This window comes from Cinclus cinclus, chromosome 4, assembly GCF_963662255.1.
Source record: "Cinclus cinclus chromosome 4, bCinCin1.1, whole genome shotgun sequence".
NCBI classification, from domain to species: domain Eukaryota; kingdom Metazoa; phylum Chordata; class Aves; order Passeriformes; family Cinclidae; genus Cinclus; species Cinclus cinclus.
Genome location: NC_085049.1, coordinates 65,159,537 through 65,181,328, shown reverse-complemented (window position 1 = coordinate 65,181,328; position 21,792 = coordinate 65,159,537). Strand labels below are relative to the sequence as shown.

General features: G+C 47.3%; 2 protein-coding genes across 2 annotated transcripts in view; one reads left to right on the top strand and one right to left on the bottom strand.

The window, feature by feature from the left end:
- The first annotated feature begins 485 nt into the window (after positions 1-485).
- On the top strand, positions 486-12,900 carry SLC35B4 (solute carrier family 35 member B4). Its single transcript, XM_062492382.1, has 10 exons — positions 486-663; positions 3,926-4,039; positions 4,532-4,634; positions 5,847-5,896; positions 6,505-6,586; positions 8,226-8,286; positions 8,682-8,791; positions 8,973-9,048; positions 9,763-9,838; positions 10,703-12,900. The coding sequence occupies exons 1-10, from the start codon at positions 587-589 to the stop codon at positions 10,950-10,952; spliced, it is 999 nt and encodes a 332-aa protein (XP_062348366.1). The 5' UTR covers positions 486-586; the 3' UTR covers positions 10,953-12,900.
- Positions 12,901-14,542: 1,642 nt separating this feature from the next.
- The window catches only part of LRGUK (leucine rich repeats and guanylate kinase domain containing), a 40,776-nt gene continuing 33,526 nt past the window's right edge, over positions 14,543-21,792 (bottom strand). The window contains exons 18-21 of the mRNA XM_062492536.1: positions 19,831-19,947; positions 15,217-15,362; positions 14,867-14,931; positions 14,543-14,641 (exon numbers count right to left, since the gene is read on the bottom strand). Of these exons, the coding sequence (XP_062348520.1) occupies positions 14,543-14,641; positions 14,867-14,931; positions 15,217-15,362; positions 19,831-19,947 (427 nt within the window). The remainder of the gene's footprint in view (positions 14,642-14,866; positions 14,932-15,216; positions 15,363-19,830; positions 19,948-21,792) is intronic.

The following is a 21,792-nucleotide window of genomic DNA, read 5'->3' as shown; positions in this document are numbered from 1 at the left end:
CCCCTTTCCCAATCTGAAGCCATTCCCTGTGTCCTGTCCCTCCAGGCCTTGTCCCCAGTCCCTCTGCAGCTCTCCTGGAGCCCCTTCAGGCCCTGGAATGTGCTGGAAGCTCTTCCTGGGTCCTTCCCTTCTCCAGGTGAAGGCCCCCAGCTCTCCCAACCTTCCGGTAAAAATTATTATTTTGAACAGCAAAAGAATTATTTTGCACGGAATCCTTAGGAACTGCCTCTAACTGTCGTTTTGGGGTCATTAAATAACCCCCCAAAAGTCAATTACAGGCTGCTCCTCATCACAAACAGCGCTTCAGCCGCGCCTCCCCCTGACGCCACCTCAGCTCCGCCATTACTTCTTTCATCTCAGAACTACAACTCCCGACGTGCCCCGCGGCGGAGCACCGACCAGGAGCCGCGCCAAGGCGGCGCGGAGCCTGCCGGGAGTTGTAGTCCCTGTGGCGGCGGGCGGGGAGCGAACTACCGGCGGCCAGAGGAAGCGGGGGCGGCGAGGCCGGGGCCGGGAGCGGGGCAGAATCCCGGGATCGGGATGCGGGGGCGGCCCGGGACGCCGCCTCGTTGCCCGGAGCGACACCATGCACCCGGCCGTGGCGGTGGGGCTGGTGTTCGGCGGCTGCTGCAGCAACGTGGTCTTTCTGGAGCTGCTGGCCAGGTGCGGGGCCTCGGAGAGGATTTGGGGGGGATAAAGGGTCGGGGAGCCCATCCCAGTGGGATCGGGGTGAGGCCTCAGGGTTTGTGAGGTGCCGGGGTGGGTTTGGGGTGTGCACTGAGGGGGTTTGACCCCCTCAGGCTGTGGGGCCGTTCAGCGATGAGCGCCCACCTGGATCATCGCCTTGTGTGGGGTTTTTCTGGGGCTGTCCCCTCGGCGTGTCCCAAGCTCATCCCACCCGTCCCTGCTGAAATCCCGCCGAGGAAGCTGTCCCTGGGAACAGCAGGGAACGTTTTCCATCTGGGAGTGCGATCTTGGGAATCGTCACTCGCTGCAAAGTCACCGAGTCCCCTTGAATTCCCAGATCGGAGGCTGACTGATGTTTGTACCTCGCCCTGATGTTTTTGGGGCTCTCACCTTCCTCACCCTGGTGTTTTTGGGGATCTCACCTTCCTCACCATGGTGTTTTTGGGGATCTCACCTTCCTCACCCTGATGTTTTTGGGGCTCTCGCCTTCCTCACTCTGATGGAGGAAGGCTGGAAGAGCTTGGGAAAGGGCTGGGAAGGCCTGAGTGGAAAAAAAAGTGATGTCAGAGCTGGTTTAGTGTGTAAAATCCCAGTGAGTCAGCGTGGGGCTGCACCCCCTGAGCCCTCAGTGCACTTCAGCTTTCAAATCCAGCTCATCAGTATCCCAGATTATTAAAGGAAAAAGGGACTGCAAAATCCAGCAGTTGGGATATTTGCTCCAAAGTGGGATTCAGGTGCTTTCACACCAGGTTGCACAATCCCTGCATAAATCAAGAAGCAGTTCCTGGAAAAAGAAAACTTTGTGAGGAGTTGTCTTTCCTCTCAGGGGTTGCTCCAACCTCTGCTTTTCCTGCTTGGCTTGTGTTACAGCATCAGTGACAGAGGAGGGATGAACCCTCTGGAAGCAAAGAAACCTTTGGATTTGGCTTTTTGCCACTTGTGGCTCCTCCAAGCAAACCTTAAAGCAAAACATTTGGCCGTGTTCAAAGACTGAATTATTCAAAGGTGCCTGAAGCCAAGAGCAGCAAATTCCAAAAGTCCAATTGCAGACATCGAGGAAAAGTTGCTTTTCACACAAAACCTTCTTTTAAGCAGCACCTTTCATCCACTTTAAAAATTCCTCCATTCCTAACAGCTCAGTTCCTGTGCCTTTTACTTGCCCTGCTCACATCTAGTCCCAAAACTGGGATAACACCAATTATTTCGTTGGGTTTTGGAAGGAAGAGTTCCTCCTGCAGATGAATATTCCCATAACAAACCAAATCCTGGAGCAGGATCCCAGGAAAAAGCGGTGACCAGGCTGGTGAGGAGTAGCAAAGGTGACTGGGAAGAAATATGCTCAGGATTTATAAGGAAAGTAAAGGAATGAGAGGTGTTTAGTCTGGAAATGCCTGAGGGCAGACAGAAGATTTTAAATGTGTGGAGAGTGGCTGGAGAGGGGAGGAGAGGAATATTTCTGCTGGGCTGTGGAGGCAGAACAAGAAATCTCCAATGTCTTGATTTAAGAGGCTTAAATTGCTGTGGAAGGGATGTAAATCAGGCCCAAAAATCAAATTTTCTCCCTTTCCATGGAGAGAGAGAGAGAGAAAGAGCAGGGAAACTTCTTGCTGGGAGGACTCTCTTCAGCTGTCTGCAGCTGAAGCAGACCTTGGGTTGATAGATCTGGATTTTTTTAGGTAGATCTGAGTGCGGATTGTGAGCCAAAGACAGGGCCTTTTATTATCTCTCTCTTATCAGCCAGCACAAAACCCTGAGTGCCAACAGTGTTGATAAAGTGGGGTCATGTCCAGGGATCTATGATCTGGGAAGAGGCAAAGTCCAGTGCTTGGAACCAGCCTCGGGTTATTCCAGGCTTACAGCTCCTTGTGATTCCCTCTGGAGATGGAAGGTTGGAGATAAGATTTGCAATCCTGGAGCTTCTGGCTCTGCTTCCTCTCTTTCTCTGAGGAACTGTTGAACCTCTTCGGCCTTGGGATTGAAGTTTTATGGATAATGAAGCTGGGACGAAGGTGCTAATTGCCATGTGGGCAGAGGTGAGGGGCTCAGGGTGGTGCCTATCCCTGGAAAAAGCAGGGAGAAAGGGGATTTTTCCTGTTCCTGCATTCCCCAGGTCGCTGCTGCTCCGGAAAGCTCTGTGGGGTGACCGAGGAGAATTTGGAGGAGACGGCTTGGAAATTCCTGTTTTCCACGGCATTTCCCAGCTTGAATCCTGCAAAACTGCATTCAGGGACAGCGTGTTCCATGAGGAGCAGGACTCTCCCAGGAATCCTTGGCCTCAGTTTCTGTCTTGCATCAGAGGGAAAAAAAAAAGGGGAAAATTCCCTAAATCCCTCTATTTCCCATGGGTTTTCTCATTATCTGCTCTGAGCTTCTCCTTCCCAGAAAATCCTTCCCTGCTCCCTGGGAGCTCCTTAGGGAGGATCAGGGTGCAGGGAAGGCTTTATTTGAATTCCCTGGTGTGGAATTCCTGTAAATAAACACAAACCTTGATTTGCTGGGAGGTGGTGGCATTTTTGCATTCCTGGGTCCTTCTAGGAGGGACAAAAAGGGTCTAAGAGTGTTCCTTTTGAGCTCAAGACAAAATTTTGTGGCTTTTGAAGCCTTCTGGAATTGGTGTCACATCAACAAGATCCATGGATGTCACGTGGGATTTACTGCCAGGACTTTTTGGGGCTCTTGTGATGAGCTGTAGTCATGTCTAGAACCTACAACCAAAGTTGATTTTTTTGTTGTTGTTGGTTTTTTTTGGCCTTTTTTTTTTGTTTGTGTTTTTTTGTTTTTCTTTTGGCATCCAGAAATCCCAGGAGTGCTGAAGCTTTTTTAGAGGAGATTGAGCAAATCTGAACCAAGGGAGAGCGCAGACCTGACCTTGACACTTCCCTCCAGCAGCAGGAATGAGGAATATTGAATTTCCAGCTGCCTTTTCCTCCTCTCCGATTACCTGACCTCTAACAAACACAGCAGCTTTTAGGAAGGGGCAGAGTCCTTCTAAAGCCACTTCCCATGGGAAAGAGTGAGATCCAGCAGTTTTTTCTTTCACTTGCTGTCCTGACAGACGGGTTCCCTTTGGGAAGTGTTTGAGGAAGGGCTCCCTGCAGGTGTCTGCACAAATTCAGGTGAATAAACCCAGAGTAAAGCCTTAACAGGGTGACTCTCATTTTGGGATCAGGAGCTGCCGCCTCTTTTTGTTGATCCCAGTGTTTGTTCTCCTCTGATGCTTTTCTCTCCATGCCTGCAGGCAGTTCCCAGGATGTGGCAACATCGTGACCTTCTCCCAATTCCTGTTTATTGCAGTGGAAGGTTTTATCTTCGAAGCCAACTTCGGGAGGAAGCACCCGGCTATCCCCATCAGGTACAATCCCAAGCTTTTTCCCTAGCAGGAATTGTACCTGGATCTCTCTTATCTCCAAAAAGCTTTGCATAAAATGGCTTTTTCCACTTATCCTGTGTAAATCCCATCCATCCTGCAGCATCTGCCTAGCCGTGTTGGGAAGCTGTCAGGCCAGATAAAATCCACACTCGTTTTATCAGGAGTTTTTAATGGGAAATTGCCATCAGATCCTTCCCTGTCACAGGAACAGAATTTTGCATAGGGTAGAGTTTGCTGTGCTTAAAGAGCTTTTTATCTCTGGGATTTGGTGTGGTGGGAATGGGAAAGGAGAATTTTCCTGGAAAATCACCCAAATTCACTTTGCATTTCTCCACTGGGGATGAGCTTGGTGACACACGTGGGAGCTTCGCTCTGCTCCAGACCTCTCCGTGCATCCCACAGTCATTCCTGAGGGGTCTCTCAGCATCTCAGGAGGGTTCCTGCACATCTCCCAGGTCTTCTTCCATGTTTCAGGAACTATTTCATCATGGTGGCCATGTTCTTCACCGTCAGCGTGGTCAATAACTACGCCCTGAACCTGAACATTGCGATGCCGCTGCACATGATCTTCCGCTCGGTGAGCCCCCTTCTCCTCCTCCGCCTGCTCCCCCTGGGGCTGCCATCCCATAATTTCTGCTGGAACTATCCCTGCTCCGTGTGTCCTGCCACCTGAGAGCACCAAACCCCTGTGGAAATCCTGAATTCCAGCAGGTGGGAGAGCAGCTTTACCCCAAAGCACAGCTCCAAAGGTTTCACTTGATGGTGTTGATCGTTACATTCCTGCTTAATGGTTAAATTCCCAGACAGGAAAACAGGCTCAGGCAGGCTTTGGAATTCCAAAGGTGAGGGGGAAAGTGACAGTGACAAAACCAATCCCAAACTCTGGTTGGCCAAAGGGATCCAGCTTTCCCTGCCACCAAATTAATGCTCCGGTCTTGAACATCACAGGTCAGAGAGCATGGATTTGGGATTTGGAATTTGGCCTAATTCCACCTGCACAAGTCTTTGCTTTGGAAAAAAACCCAACATTAAACTGCATCTTCACTTAAGTGTGGGTGAGTTACAGGTTAAAAGATCTTTTCAAGGAAAATGGAGCCCCAGCTGTTTGGAATTACAAAATCTCCCCATGGCAGCTGTTTTCCCACAGCACATCTTGGGGGTGGAATATCTGGAATCAGGAGAGGTTCAAAAGGATAAAACCAGCCCACACTGAAGGAGATCTGTCCCACATGAAATGGGAGGGGGTGGTTCTGATCCTGCAGTCAATCCCTGGAGCTGGGCTCCTGTTCCCAGTTAAACCAGTGGGATTTGGCTACGTTCTGGTCACGCACTGAAGAAAAAAGGGGAAGTCCAACCCACTGTCCTTGTTCTCAAGGCAGCCAGCTCACCTTCTCCCCTTTTCCTAGATGAAGGGACTCAGAATCATGGAGTCATTGAGGCAGAAAAAAGAACTTTAAACTCGTGGAGTCCAACCAGTGCCAGCACTGCCAAGGCCACCACTGCCCCACGTCCCCAAGTGCCACATCCACAGGGCTTGGAAATCCCTTCAGGGGGACTTCCAGCTGTGCCAGGGCTGGAAAACCCTTTCAGGGCAGGAATTTTCCCAATATCCAACCTTAAGGAAGCTGTTGTTTCTCCCTGTCAGTTTTTCTGCTTCAAAATTTCTCTTGGTGTTTTGGCATCCAGCACACTGAGTTTGCAGTGTCCCTTTGGGTTGAGCATCCCAGTCTGGGGAATTCGGGCCTGCTGACCTCCTGTTGTGGTTTTCCCTTCTTTTTTTTTCCTCCAGGGTTCTCTCATAGCAAGCATGGCTCTAGGGGTCATCATCCTGAAGAAAAGGTAAATTTTCTAAATTTACTAAAAGGTAAACTTCCTGTCTTCAGGGAATGCTCTGCCATGGGTTTCATCCTGGTGGCTGTCTTGTTAAATATTCTGATTTTAATGATGGGAAACTGGGACAGAGAGCATGGAATAGAGGCTGGAACAGCTCCTTCTGCATTTCCACCTCTCCCTCCTTTCTTGGATAGAATTACAGGCTGGGAAGAGATTTTACACAGCTGCAGGCTCGGTGTTCACTCCTGGCTCTTTTGGAAGTGCTCCTGGGGGATGCTGTGCTGGCTGTGGCTGGGATGGAGCTCAGTGCCTCCCTTGTGCTGAGGATTCTGAGGATTGTGGCTCCAGCAGTGCTGATAACAGGCTGATAACAGCCTGCTGTTGTGGCTGGCACTGAGCTGTGCCTGCACAGAGCCAAGGCTGGGGCTGTGGGATAAACTGGGATAAATATTGGGAGAAAAGCTGCTTTAGGTGCTGAGCTGGAGTCAGCTGGTCCTCCCAGCTAGGAAGTGGGAATGTGCCCCTTATCCCAGGTTTGGAGCAGGAATGCAGGGACACAGGGGATGGACAGGAGCCAGGTAGGGTCAGTGACATGTCCCTTGTCCCCTGTGCAGGTACAGCGTGTCAAAATACACCTCAATAGCCCTGGTGTCCCTGGGCATCTTCACCTGCACTTTCATGTCTGCAAAGCAAGTGGTAAGGACTGGGAAGGGACAAGGTCACACCTGGTAACCTCAGGAATTCCCTTTGCCTGATGCTTCATGGAGACATGAGGTATCTCCTACCTCTACATCTGCTCCCCAGAAGCTTTTCCTCCTGGTTTTATTTTCCTGTGTTTTGGATGCACAGACATGTGGGATTCATTTAATTACAGCTGTCTCTTCACTTGTTCATGCTGCTTTTTGCTGGGAATAAACCTCTTTTTTTTTCTTTTTGGCCTCAGAGGTAACAGAAAGAAGCTGCTTTTTCTTGGCTTGTGTTGCAGGCAGGAGCAGGTGAATCCTAAACAAAACTCAGCCATCTGAAATCCTCCCTCTTCCTATCCCACACGAGATTGTTGCCTTTCAGGCTGGATTTTTCCAGGCCTCTTGTCATCCAGCCTGACCCTTAAATAAAGTGCCTGTGCTTGGAGAGGAGGAGGGAGGGAAGCAAATCCATGTGGAACACAACGCAGAGCTTTTCCTGGGTCAGCACCCACGGGCTGACCCTATGAGCTGATGACAAAAAAAATGGCACAAAGCAGTGGCCAAGTGAAAATTGGCTGCACTTAATCCAGCTCAGAGAGGTTGGAAATGGAATGGAGCTGTCAAAGCTCCAAGTTCCCCATCATTTCAGAGCTTTTTATCCTTAGAATGGCTGAGGAAGGGCTGGGCTCTGCCTCTGTGTTAATCCAGATCAACTCCCAGCAGGGCTGGAATGTTGGGATAGAGCTGACAGTTGTGGCAAAGGTGAATAATTTGATTTTCCCTGAAGCTCAGGGTAAGAGCTGAGGCAGGTCAAGCTGAAGTTATACCCTCAGCCTGATTTCCTCAATTTCTTGATCATAAGCCTGGGTTTAGGTCTGGCTTTAGCTCCTGACTGGGGCTTGGTCAGAGCTCTTATTCCTTCCTACATCTATTCCTTCCTTCATCTCTGGGATGGGGACACAGGAACTGGGAATGGGGACAAAACATGGAAATGGGAGCACAGGAACCTGAGAATGGAATGAGAGCACAGGAACATGGAAATGGGACACGGGAACATGGAAATGGGATGGGGGCACAGGAACCTGGGAATGGGATGGGGACTCAGGAATCTGGGAATGGGCTTGGGACTCAGGCACCTGGGAATGGGGACTCAGGCACCTGGGAATGGGATGGGGACACAGGAACATGGAGATGGGGACTCGGGAACCTGGGGATGGGATTGGGACACAGGAAGCTGGGTATGGGCTGGCGACACAGGAACATGGGAATGGGAACTCAGGAATCTGAGAATGAGGACTCAGGAGCATGGGAATGGGGACACAGGAGCCTGGGAATGGGATGGGCTCACAGGAACCTGGGAATGGGGACTCGGGAGCATGGGAATGGGGATGCAGGAACCTGATAGTGGGATGGGGGCACAGGAACCTGGGAATGTGCTGGCTTTGAGAGCTTGAAAAGTGACACTGATTATTTTTGTGCTTAAAAAAGTTCAGTCTCATCAAACCAAGGTGTTTTTTAGGAAAAATCCAGATTTGTTCAGACTCTGCCACTTTTCTGCTGGAATCTCTGCATTTCCTGGAGCAGAGTGGGAAGCCTGGGGAAGCTGCAGGGACCTGGTGGCTCTTGGTGATTCTTGTGTCTCCTTTCAGGCATCTGACTCCAGCTTAAATCAAGAGGATGGACCCCAGGCTTTCCTCTGGTGGTTGCTGGGTACGTGAGGGCCACATTTCTGGGATGCTAGCAGGATTCTTGGAATTCTCTTGGCAAAAGCAGCCCTGTCCTGGAGCAGAGAGGGAGAGGAGAGGGGCTGGGGCTGCTCCAGGTGTTCCTTCAGCACAGGATTTCACAGAGGAGGCTTTAAAGTCTGGTTTTCTACCTCCACCCTGGGTCTGTTGGTGGTTCTTTCAGAAATCTGGGATTGACTATTATCAGTAGTGGCACAAACTGCATCCCTGGTATTTTTAAGACATCTCTGGGATTTCAAACTCCTGAATCCTTAGCAGTTTTCATACCAAGTTTGGACATTTTGGTTTTTTTGTGTTTTTTTTTTGCCCTGAAAGCCTGATATGGCGAGCTGAAGCTGCAGGGCTATGCTTCCCTTGCAGGTATTGCTGCCCTCACCTTTGCCCTGCTGATGTCTGCCAGGATGGGGATTTTCCAGGAGACACTGTACCAGAAATTTGGGAAACACTCCAAGGAGGCCCTGTTCTACAATGTGAGTCCCTGGGCCTTTTCCTTCTCCACAGTCCCCTCCGCTCCTGGACTGGGCACAAAAAGGATCCTACACTGCAGGATGTGGAGCAGTGAGGAGCCTGCTCTCATCCAGCTGCTTTCCAGCAGAGAATTGGGCTGGATTCCCACCCCTGATCCCACCATGGATTTGTTTCTCCCCCCAGCACGCCTTGCCACTCCCTGGATTCCTGCTCCTGGCTCCCAACATTTACCAGCACGCTGTGCTCTTCAACCAGTCTGGTGAGTGCTGTGCTCAGGCATCCGTGGTCCTGGGCCTGCCTTCCCTCTGGAAAATCCTCTGGGAAGTTTCCTTCCTGCAGCTGTGTATGCTGGCAGCTCGGGGTGTTCCAAACCTTTTGAATTTTGAGGAATTTGCAGGAAGGAATTCCTGGCTAGGGGGGTGGAAAGAGGCTGGGATGGAATTCCCAGAAAAGCTGTGACTGCTTCTGGATCCCTGGAATTGTCCAGGGCCAGGCTGGATGGGGCTTGGAGCGCCCTGAGATAGTGGAAGGTGTCCCTGCCCATGGCACGGGGTGGAATTTAAAGAACCATTCCATTACTAAAGCCCAAGTTTCTTACTAATTCCCACACACCAGCCACATCCAAGAGTGATCCCTGGGAAAAGGAATGTGGTAGCTCAAAAATGGGAGTACCAGGATGTAATCCTTAATGAGGGATGTAAACATGAACCTGCTGGGATTTTTTTTTTTAGCTGATGTTTCTCATGATTTGCCATGGGAACAGTGGATTCTTCCAGCACAAGAGCTCTGACACAGAGAGACAGAGCTTTTCTCCTAATATTTTTCCTATTTTTTCCTTATTTTCCATTCTTCCCTCTGGAATTCCAGGCTGAAGGGCTATGTAAGGCTGCAGGGAGTCCTGGATCATGGTTAGTCCTGGGAAGGAGAGAGACTCCTCCAGCAGTGACCTGATCCCATCCTTTATTTCCTGCAGAACTGTTCCAGGTGCCAGTGATCGGCCTGACCCTGCCAATCATGTGGTTCTACCTCCTCATGAATGTCATCACCCAGTATCCTTCATCCTTTATCCTTTATCCCACTGGGGTGGCACAGCAGCGCTGCGGCTGGGATCCTAAAGCCTTGGAGTCTTCCCTGCCCTCGGGAACTGCTGTTGGTGTAACTCCAAAAATACGGGGAAGGGGAACTTTGGTTTTTTAGGTTGGTCTTGGTGATCTCAGAGGACTCAAAGGTCTTTTCCACCTGTTTCATTCTGGGATTCTGGGACTTCTGCTCCATGGAAAGGGAGGAGTCTGGAGCTTCCATTGTCCAACTCAGCCCCAGTTGCTCCAGTGGGGGAATCTGAGGTTTGGGGTTTCCCTGAGTTTCTAATGTCCTGTTCCAACCCAGCTGATCCCAGGAGGGAATTTCCCCCATATCCCCACCAGGCTGCCCATCTCCTTGCTCCTTCCTGTTCCCAAAGGGAATCCCTAGTCTCCATCCCTGTTATCCCTTACCTTCTGCTCCCTGGAGCAGCTGAATCCTTGGAGTCTTCCCTGCCGTCAGGAGCTGCTGTTTGTGTAACTCCAAAAATACAGGGAAAGGGAACTTTTGTTTTTTGGGTTGGACTTGGTGATCTAAAAGGTGTTTTCCAACCTGGTTTGTTCTGGGATTCTGGGACTTCTGCTCCATGGAAAGGGAGGAGTCTGGAGCTTCCCTTGGCTCTGTGGCCGGGATTGTCACCCTTTGCCCACACGCTGGAGAAACTGGGAGATTTGGGATATCCCTGAGTTTGGAGCGCCCTGTTCCAACCCAGCTGATCCCAGGAGGGAATTTCCCCCATATCCCCACCAGGCTGCCCATCTCTCTTCTCCTTCCCATTCCCCGAGGGAATCCCCAGTGTCCATCCCTGCTATCCCTTAACCTCCTGCTCCCAGGTACATCTGCATCCGTGGCGTGTTCATCCTGACCACGGAGTGCACGTCCCTCACGGTCACCCTGGTGGTGACGCTCCGCAAGTTCGTCAGCCTCATCTTCTCCATCCTCTACTTCCAGAACCCCTTCACAGGCTGGCACTGGCTGGGCACTGCCTTTGTGTTCGTGGGCACCCTGATGTACACCGAGGTGTGGAACAGCCTCAGGCCTTTCCTGGCCTGCTGCCAGAGGAGGAGGCCCAAGGAGGAGTGAATCCAGGGATTTTCTGCAGGGACTTTTTTGTTGTTTTTAAGAGCAGAGCAGCAGGGAGTTGTCCCCCCTCCCAGGGGGTGTTTTTATAACAGGGGAGGTGTTGGCTGTGCCAGGCTCCTGGGAAAATGGGGATCCTCTGCTGGGAATGGATCATGGAGAAACAATCAGGTTATTTTTTGTGAGTTGGCATTTTTATGTGACTCCTTTTGCTTCCAATTTTTCCTCCTGTTGTTTTTTTTTTTTTTTTTCCAATTGGAATAACCCTTTTTAAGGAAAAGCTGACTCAGCTTTGTTGGGAGCCCAACTTCTGTGCTGTTGGCCTGGATCAGCTGGACCCTGAGCCAGTTTGGTGCTGACCTTTAATTGTCCCAGTGTCTGGAGCTGATGACTCGGCCCCATTCTGGTGGGAATCCCTGATCCCTGTGCTGGGACGATGTGGGATATAGCCCCAGCTGGAGCTTCCAGTCAGTCCAGTGGATCCTGAGAGGGCTGGGTTTACTCTCCCTTTCTCAGTTCTCCCATCCCTTGGAATCAGCTTCCTCATGGCTTTTATGTCAGCCTGGCACAGGCTCCTTGTCCCTCAGTGTCACCCCTGGCTGGATTTCCTGGAGTTTCCCTGTGGTTTTCCTGGAGCAGCACCTTGTTCCCGTGGTGCTGCTGCTGTCCCTGCTCAGCTGGGACAGTTGAGGCATCCAGGAGGGATAAAGGAAAAATGATGGAAAAAAACCATCCCAGCATGAGGAAAAGGCAACACCTCCCTCCCAGGCATTCCCTGAGCCAAGGTCACCTTTCTAAAACTTCTTCCTTCTGTTTTTACTGCTGATTTTTATCAGCTGTCTGGGATAAGCCCCTGCTGGGAGACAGAGTGGGAAAAGGGAAAGGCTCCATGCTGTGCTGGGAGCACTGGTTTAACCCTATCCCCAAATCTTGGTGTGGGAAAAGGGAACTCCATCCCAGGCAGAGCCAGCGTGGTGGTGCCAGGACCTGCAGCTCCATCTTGAGGTCCTGAAGGATTTTTTTCCCCGAGTTCCTGTTTTTCTGAGCCTGAAAAAGTTGGATTTCAAGTGCCATGGGATTTTTCCAAGGATTTTGTAGATGGGGAGGCTGACCTGGTGCGGGTCAGGTGTTCCAGCTGTTTGTGGTGGCTCCAGGAAGACCCAGAGAGAGTCAAAACCTTTATCCCTGATTTTCATCTTCCAGGCTCTTCCCATGGAGCTTCAGCTGGGACTGGGGAGGTAGGAAAGCAAACAGAAATTTGGGATGAAGGATTTTAGGAACAGGGTGAGGTTCTTCAGAGATCAAGCATGGTGGTGAAACACCAGAGCCGTAACTCAAGGTCTGTGGGTGTGGGATCCAGGGATTGTTTTATCCAGGGATTGCAGGATCCAGGGATTGTAGGATTGCAGGGATCCAGGAATTGTTTTATCCAGGGATTGTAGGATCCAGGGACTGAGCAGAGCTGGCACAGAGCTGCTCCCCGGTGTAACATTCTGTGCATATTCTGGGTCACTCTTCCTCTCCAGGACCTTGTGTGTTGTCCCCAGTTCCCATGGGACATGGGAATATTTGGGGGATTTGGGCATTCCCCTTTTTTTTAACCATGTGCATTTCACTCCCAACACATCAGCTGTAGGTTGGTTGTTGCTGTCAGGGGGATATTTTTTTTTTAACTTCCTGGCATGATCAGTGTGTTTGGAATATTTATAAGCAGCAATTCCCTTCCTGCTGGAGAACAGAGGAGGAAAGGTTGAGGCAGAAGGGCCTTGTTAGCCAAAATTAATTAAATCCAGGCTCCCCCTCCAGGCTGGGGGCTGCTGATTAGTTTGGTTTTAATGTTTGTGTAGAGATCAGATCTCCTATTTTTTAGCAGAGGCTGGAAAAGGGAAGGAGCCCGACTGCTTTTGGGGTGGCTGGTTGGGTTTAGGGTAGGGTTTGGGTTGGTTTTTTTCTTTTAAAGTGAAATAAATCTGTATCCTCTTCAAAGGCTGTTGGGTTTGTTTCTCTTTTCATGCTGTGCTGGTGGCTGGAAAATTAACAGGATCATGGAATTGTTTAGGTTGGAAAAGCACTCTATGATCTTCCAACCATTCCCCGCAGTGCCAAGGCCACCACTAATGAATGTCCCCAAGTGCCACACCCACACAGCTTTGAAATCCTTCAGGAATGGGGACTCCACTGTTCCAACTCTTTCCAGAAAGAAATTTTAATGAATATCCAATCTAAGTAACAACTCGCCATTTTTTCTTTAATATGAGAAAATAGGAAAGACTCATTCTGGCTGGGTGGGATTCAGGAGAAGACCCCACCATCAGATCCAAGGACACAGGGAATGGCTTCCCACTGACAGAGGGCAGGGATGGATGGGATTTTGGGAATTAGGAATTCCTGGCTGGGCTGGAATTGCCAGAGCAGCTGTGGCTGCCCTGGATCCCTGGGATGTCCAAGGCCAGGCTGGACATTGGGGCTGGGAGCACCTGGGACAGTGGGAGGTGTCCCTGGACACTGGATGGGATTTAAGGTCCTTTCCCACCCAGCTATTCCATGATTCCATGGTTTGCTGCAGGATTCTGGGTGGTTTTTCAGTCCAGTCTAGCACTCGCCTCACTGAACTGCTGTGGCCAAAAAAACCCCAAAATTTTGCATTTTTGGCTCCGAGTTCCCTGTGCCCCAGGGCTACGGAATCACTTCTTGTTCTGCCAAAATCCACCATGGAAATCTGGAGCTTTGGAAGAGCTGCTGATCTTCAGCTTGAGGATCCAGCCTGCTGCTCCATGGAAAATGCTTCCTAAAACACTTTGGAATCTGAGGCTCCCTGAATCCAAATTGCTTATCCTGAGCTGCTTGGTGCATTTCATCCAATTTAATCAACAAAAATCTTGGCCACAAGGTACATTTTGGGCTTTATCCTGGCTCCAAACTGGGACAAAATTCCGTTTTTTGTGCAGGGAAAGGGCTCTAAGGAGGAACCTGCTGAGGCAAAAGGGCTCTGGAAGCAGAAGGCAACGAAAATTAATTTGGACAAACATTAATTCAGGAGGTTTTTTTGTCTTGTGAAAAATCCAAATCACTCCTTACCCCTTCAGCTGGCTCTCAATCATTCTCATTTTTGGTGATGACTCCTCGCTAGATTGTTTAAATCCACTTGCATATCAAATAATTATGACTCAATCACATTTTATTAAAAAACATCCCCAACTCCAAACTGCTTTTCACTCTCAACTTCCCTCAACATTTCACAAAATCGCTTTTTTTAAATAATTCACCAGTCCTACAATACAGACAATATTATCAGAAGCCCTGGTGCTTCCACACCTCAATTAAATCTATAATATAGGAAGGGGAAGAAAGAGAGAAATTAATGGAAGATACAAATCTGTGGTATCTCTCCACCATTTCCCAGCTGAGACTGCCCAGGGAAATATTTTCTGGCTTTGGGAAATACAGAAATTGCTGTTTAATAAAGTTATAATTTTTTTTTTTGAGAGTTAATCAGAAATGCATTCGGCAATAATATTTGATAGATTTTGAAGAGAAAGAGATGAAAAGCAGGCTTAGAAAGAGTCAGACAAAAATGGAGATGGCAGTGGCCATCAGGGGTTGGTGCTTTTCCATCCAGGTGGGATTGGAGGTAGGACAGGTTTGGAATGGGAGTCTGGCTGGGATTGGAGCTGAGGAACAGAAGAACTCAGCTTGGGAGAGGAGCCGAGTTTGGGAGAAGAACCCAACTTGGGAGAAGATCCCAGTTTGGGAGAGGAGCCCAGCTTGGGAGAGGAGCCCAGTTTGGGAGAAGAACCCAACTTGGGAGAAGAACCCAGCTTGACCTTGCTGGATTTCCTCTGGAAGTTCTCACCAGGCACAGGAGAAGAACCCAACTTGACCTTGCTGGATTTCCTCTGGAAGTTCTCACCAGGCACAGGAGAAGAACCCAACTTGACCTTGCTGGATTTCCTCTGGAAGTTCTCACCAGGCACTTCAGTCTCTGCAGGAATTAGAGAAGGGAAGGGGGTTCATTCCAATGATAAGTGAACATTTTCCACAGATTTCCAGTAGTTTTGGAGGAATATCTCAACCTCATCCACTTATGCCTAAGCGGTCACTGGTTTTTTTAATAATTATTTGGAATGCTGGAAGTGTCCAGCTTTGGATGGGGCTTGGAGCACCCTGAGATAGTGGAAATTGTCCAGAGGTTGGAACTGGATGATTTTTAAGGTCCCTCCCAACCCAAACCATCCTGGTTCTGTAATTCCATGAATATCACTCCGACCTTTGGATGTGCCCACTCCTTTTCCAGCTCCTCCTGGCTCCTGGTGCTCAGCTTTGGCTTCTTCAGGGAGGCGCCTCTGAGGAATGGGAACTTTGGTCTGCAGACCTTCCACAAGAGCTGCATCAGGTGGGACACAAATCTGTCCCCTAATACACCCGAATTGCCTAAAGCTGAGGGGGGAAAAGATTCCTGGTTTAAAATAGCAATGAAGAAGGAAATTTGTGTCTGACAGAGTTACTGATGCTGCAGTCACACTGAGACAGTGAGAAATAAACCCTGGCACCTCCTCATCACACAAAACCTGTTCCCAATCCTCTCAGAACTTGGGGAGTTTGCAAAAACAACACCCACAACTCTCAATTTTCATTTCTTGATTTAATTAATCAGGGGCAATAAAGAGGTTCGGCAGCAGGTGGGAAAGCGGAATTGGAGCTCCCTGTTCCCAAACCTGTGGAGCAGCACTGCTGGAAAGAATTCTGAGTAAATAAAAAAGGAATTTCCTTGAAAAAGTTCCTGTAATACCCCAGGGACAACATAAACCTTGAGGAGCACCCAAGGCACCTCTGAGTTGTTGTGTCTCCTGCAGAAAAAAATCCAAATTCCTGATCTGCAGAAAATCCAGAGCCAAAATCTGAGTGCTCAGGGATAACGAGACCGCTCTGATAAAATCTTCTCATCCCCATCCAGATATCATCAATGGAAAGCAAGGAAAAGGCCTGGATTGATGAAGAATTTCTCTGGCAGTGCTTCAGACATTCCAGAATGTCTCTGGTCTAGGCCAGCTCAGAGATTCAGGATTTATGGATTTACAGATTTATCAGTCTGGGAGGGAGTTCAAAGATTTTTCCACCCTGACCTCATCCATGGTGCAGAAATCCAAAATAATTTCACCCTGTTCTTTTTGCAAGGAGCATTTTAGCTTGTGGGAATGCTGTGATTACAGGGGGAAAAAAATATTTCAGCGGTGGCTTAATAAATCCACACACCAGGAAGATCAGGAATAGTGGGATAAAAATGTGGAAATTACGTAAGAAACAGGGAATTTTTTGCTACCAGAGGTACTGGGGAAGTCTTAGGGACTTTTGTCACTGCCTTCAAGGGGCAAGAATATTTTATCCTGGAAAAGGAATATTTTATCCTGGAAAAGGAACACTTTATCCCCTGAAAGGGATATTTTTATCCTGGAAAAGGAACATTTTATCCTACAGGACTTCACTGTGTCAAAATCCAGCATCCTGCAATGTTCAAAATACTCCCTGCCTTTCTCTCAGGCTGTCCCTTCTACAGGGGGAGCATATCAGGAAAACTGGGAAATGTTTTCCAGAGGGAAGGTTTTTCTAGTCCAAATGTCACCAGAAATGTAGAATTTAATTAATATTAATTCTATAATTCTTATAGAACTACTCCATGACTTTTAAAACTCCCAAAAAAGACTTCTAAAATTATTCCAGAATGTAAAAAATATGGGGAGGACTGTGCCATGGGATGTGTCTGAGGTGTTTAGGAGTGAAAACCTCCCTTTCCTTCCTGCTTTTTCCCTATAAATGAGTTTGGATAATGTGAATTTAGTCCTGCCCTGAAAAGCTCAGCACTGAGAATTATTTAGTGGTGAAGCAGCCAAATTTTTGTTTTCCCTTTAGTAGAATTTCCCATTTAGCTAGATGGAAAAGAAATGGAAAATGAATACAAAATAAAATAAAATATAAAATAAGGTTTACTGGGAAAAGTGAGCAGTGAAATAAAGCAGACAGGGTCCCAAAGAATTTATCATTTACTTTAAAGGACAGCTGTAGGATATTTTGCCCTAAAGGACTTTGCTCTGAAGGGATAGATTGGAAATGAAATGGAAATGAAAACAAATGGAAGCTCAAGCCAAAAAAATCCACACTTCCATCTGTGGGAAAACCCAAAAATCTCTAGAAAATGGTGTGGAATCAGGAAAAATAAATTATCACGAGTTGAAGATCAGAGCTGTGGTCTTAGCAGTGAAATTAGAAATTGTCCTGCTGAAAACTGCAGGTTAGAGGGAAGAATGTCCAACCAAAACCTTGAGTTTTTACCTGAATAAATTGAATTAGATTTATTTTAACTGCAGAGCAGAAGCAGCAGAGCAATGGCAGGACTTGATTGATTACAAGGAGTGTTAATGACCTGAGGAATGGTGATGTTGTTCCCACACAGCTGAAGGTTTTTATATTTTTAAGTAAAAATTGTCAGATTGGACAAATAATGAAAACAAAAAAAAAAGGGGGGGGGGGGGCTGGATTTGGTAATCTCAGAGGTCTCTTCCAGCCTTAATGATTCCATGACTGGATTTATCCCTGGTTTTGGAAAATATAATTTCCTTCATTGGATCTATCTGGAGCTCTACACATTCATGTTCTTATCCCAAAAGTTGGAAGCATAAAATTGGAGAGGAAGAAGAAGAAGAAAAAAAAAAAACATTAATAAAACACTTCAATAGTTTTTTAAATCCACTACAGGTTGGACCAAAATATTTCAGAAATGGGGGATTTTTCTCGCCAACATTCCAGCTGCTTCTATACAAGAGGATTTTAATCAATCAGCCCTTAAATCCATTTTTTTTCCGAATTTTCCGTATTTCCATCCCAATTTTGCTGCAAGGCCTAGGGAATGGCTCTGATGAGCAGTTTGCTTTTCCCCTCCCCTCACAGTTGTTTCTCCACTCTGTTACTGAGGGTGTTAAATGCAAACACTGCTCCAGTCACAACACCCAAACATGCTAGGGTGGAAATCCAGATTTTTTTCCCATCTGCCAAGGACGAGACTTTTCCAGTTTCACATTTCCAGGTCTTGCCTCTTGCTGAGGACAGATGATGCAGAATCCCTCAGCAGCTCATCCCAAACCCAATTCCTTCCAGGAGCTCCCTGAGCACAAATTTTTGGGATAAACGGATCTGCAGAAGCCTCTGGATCCAACCTTTTTCTAGGGTATCAATTAAGTGCTTGTAATTAACACCTGTATATCACATCTAGGGAAGTGGCTGGAATAGAAAGGGAATTCTGAGGGGTTTCCTTAGCAAGGAATTCTGCTTCAAGATGAAGGGAATGCGTTGAAATCTCTAAAGGTGCTGAGCCTTTCTCATGTGATGTAAGATGAAAAACACCTCATTATTTAATGTGATCGTTATTTAATGTGATTATTATTTATGTGACTGTTATTGAATGTGATTATTGTTGAATGTGATTATTGTTGAATGTGATCGTTATTTATGTGATTGTCACTCATGTGATTGCTATTTAATGATGATTTTTACGAGGTGTGAGAATCTGTTGGTGAAAATCCATGGGATGGTGGGTTCAGACACAGCAGCAAAGGTGCCTTGGTTTGGATGGGAGGAGAACAGGGAATCAGGCCTGGGATTGAGGCTCTGATCCAATTCTTCCCTGGGAGGGTGGGGAGGGGCTGGGCTGGAATTCCCAGAGCAGCTGTGGCTGCCCCTGGATCCCTGGAAGTGTCCAAGGCCAGGACAGATGCAGTTTGGAGCACCTTGGGACAGCGGAAGGTGTCTCTGCCCATGGAACTGGATGATCTTTAAGGTCTTTCCAACCCAAACCATTCCAGAATTCCATGAAATTTCAGTTTGCCAACAGCCACGGGGCACAGACAGCGGCTGACTCTGAATTCCAGCTTTCAGATGAGCTTTGGGGCCATTCCAAAGAGCCTGGCCCAAGGCACAGCCCTAATTCCAGGTGTGGGAATGGGATCCAGCCTGCTCTGCTTCCCTAGGATGTTCTGGGTGCCTCATGTGGGCATGAGGTGACAACAGAGGGACACGAGAGAGGGAAAAACAGAATTATCCAGGAAAAGAGGGGGTGTCCCTGGTCACAGGCAGAGCTCAGAGCTCCTCCTGGAACAGAGGAAGCACAGAATCCTTGTGAGGGCAGCACCAAGAAAACACAGCCATGGGGAGCTGGGAGATGGTGAAGATGTTTCCTCTCCAGATCTTCTCTCCACAAGCTTCACATGGCATGGGAAGTGTCCCTTCCTTCAAATGGCACAGGTGTCACCCCTCAGATGGCACAGGAGGTGTCACCCGCTCAAATGGCACAGGAGGTATCACCTGTTTGGCTGTGGAACAAATAAACCAATTAATAAATAAATAGATGAGGGTGTTCCTGGGTGTTCCAGGGGCTGAAGGAGGGAGGAAGTTAAAGGCACCACAGAACTCAGCACCTGGTGGAGTTTTAAAGAATTTTAAAGACCACCCATTTCAAGATTTTTGATTCAGGTCTTGAGGAATTTCAAGATCTTGATATCTCCCTAATGCCACTCAGCAGGAACTGTGCTAATCACGTAGAGAGAGAATAACTTTGAGAGTGACACCTGATCAATGAGTTTTAAAACCATTATTTCTCACTGGAGTTCTGGTTTCCCACACCTGGACTGAGTTTCTTTCAGCGTCTTTTCCCCTTCAAACATCCCCTGCAAAGAAAGCTCTTGAAAATCTGAAAATCCCTTCCTGTGGGCAAAATGAGACCATTCCTGTCCGTGCCAGGTTTGTTTGATGCTGCAGCACCACAAGTTTAATGTGGATGGTTTGGAATTAATTAATTGGAATTAACCTTCATCCCACTCCAAACAGAGCTCACCTGCTCTCTGAGGTAGCCAAATTCTGCTCCTGGAGGGCACTCCAGACATCTGAGGACAGAGGTGGAATTGGTTTCAGGGGCTGCTGATGGGAGCTCTTGAATTCAGGATTCGAGTCCCTGAAATGATCCCAAAATAAAGTTCTTGTCACACACAGAACACAAAACAGGAGAGGGCAACTTGCTCAGAGAGAAATTGAGATTTTTTAAAAATTTTATTTAGCACACCCCAGATGGGGTGAGATTAATCCCACCCCTTGTGGGATAACTCCCAAAGTGAGGAATTTGTTTTAGGACAACTGAAAATAAGTATTTCTGACAAATTTGTGTGGAGAGCACTTCATTTCCAGGCTTAAACCAGAGTTAAACCCAAGAGAAGCAGCAAAACGAGAGAAGCCCTACATGAAACGCTGAGCTAAGAGGTTTTAGAGGACTTTTCCCACCTTAATGATGCTCTAAATCTGTGATTCTGAAACAATTGAATTAATTAAAAACACACAACCAACCACTGAAATCAGTCAGAGCAAATTACCAAGCATTGCCTGCCAATGAGACATCCAAATGCCTTTAATTACACCTGCACACAGCCAGGGGCAAAGAATAATTTGGATTTGAGGATCCAAATTTATGCAGATAAGCCTGCAGGGTTGCCATAAATAAAATAAGTTGGATTCTTGTGTGACGCTGCCTCAAATTTTCTGCCAGACTCAGGAAAACTGAGCAATATTAAAATGCGTAATGTAAAATATTGAAATTAAAATGTGCAATGAGGAGATTCATCTTTTAATATTTACTGATGTACCAGAAAGTCAAAGTTTTAAGTGCTTGAGGAACTTTATTGCTATTTTTGACAGCACCTTTAGATATTTCATATGATTTTGATTTATTTTTAATTGGAATAAGGTTCTACCAGTTCTGGTCACAGCCAGGTATTTCTGCTCCCAGTATGATTCCAGCTCAAATGGGTTGGTATTTCCAAGTGCCAAAAAACCACAGAATTTTTTACCTGTGTAATTCATTACTTTTTTAACCTATATAATTAATGATTTTGGTCTTTAGAATTGATAATCTTTGTAAAATACTTGGTTTAGGTTACTTCAAAGGTTTCCTGCAAAGCCCTCAGAGCCAAGTTTTCTCTCATTTCCCCAAATAATTTGAAATTAATCAGCTTTAAACAACTTTATTCTCCTCATCTACCTCAACAGGTGGGAATGGATTTTAAAAATCCCATGGGCAGGAACTCCTTTCCCTAATCCCAGGTTTTGCCAAACCCTGTCCAACCTGGCCTTAGACACTTCCAGGGATGGTTCCATAATTCCATAGCCAGAAAAAGATCCATTAAAACTTCGGGGAGTTTTCCAAGGTGAAACCTTTCTGGTGGATGTTTAAAACATGATTTAATTCTGATTTAATTCCGAGATAATTCTTGATTTAATTCTTGATTTAATCTAAACAAACACACTCCAAAGCACAACCAGGCAGCAAATACTTGGCTGGGCTGCCTGATTCCAGGTTTTCTGTACATTCCTGCATTCCAGGATTCAGATTCTACCTCAGAATTCCAAGTATTTTATAACATTACTGCCCGTGGCACCTTTGGACAGGATTCCTGCAGGGATTGGGAACTGTCTGCTCTTGCCTCCCATTCCCACCTGTCCCTCTGGGCCTGTTTTCCTCAGGAAATGCTGATTGGGGCTGCCAGGTTTTTCTCTCACCTGCCCCGGAGTTTAACTCCAAAATCAGCTTCTCGGGAGTGAAAATTGTGGAGAAAAAAAAAAAAAAAAGGCAAAAAAAAAAAAAAAAAAGAGCAAAAAATCAATAATTAAAGCAAATCAAAATGAAGAATTTATGCTTCAAATCAAACCCCAAACCTCCAGCAAAAGAAAACACTAATTACCTTTTTTTCCCCCTCATTTCAAAGTAATCTAAAAATGAATGAATCAGCTACTTTAAAAACCTTTTCTT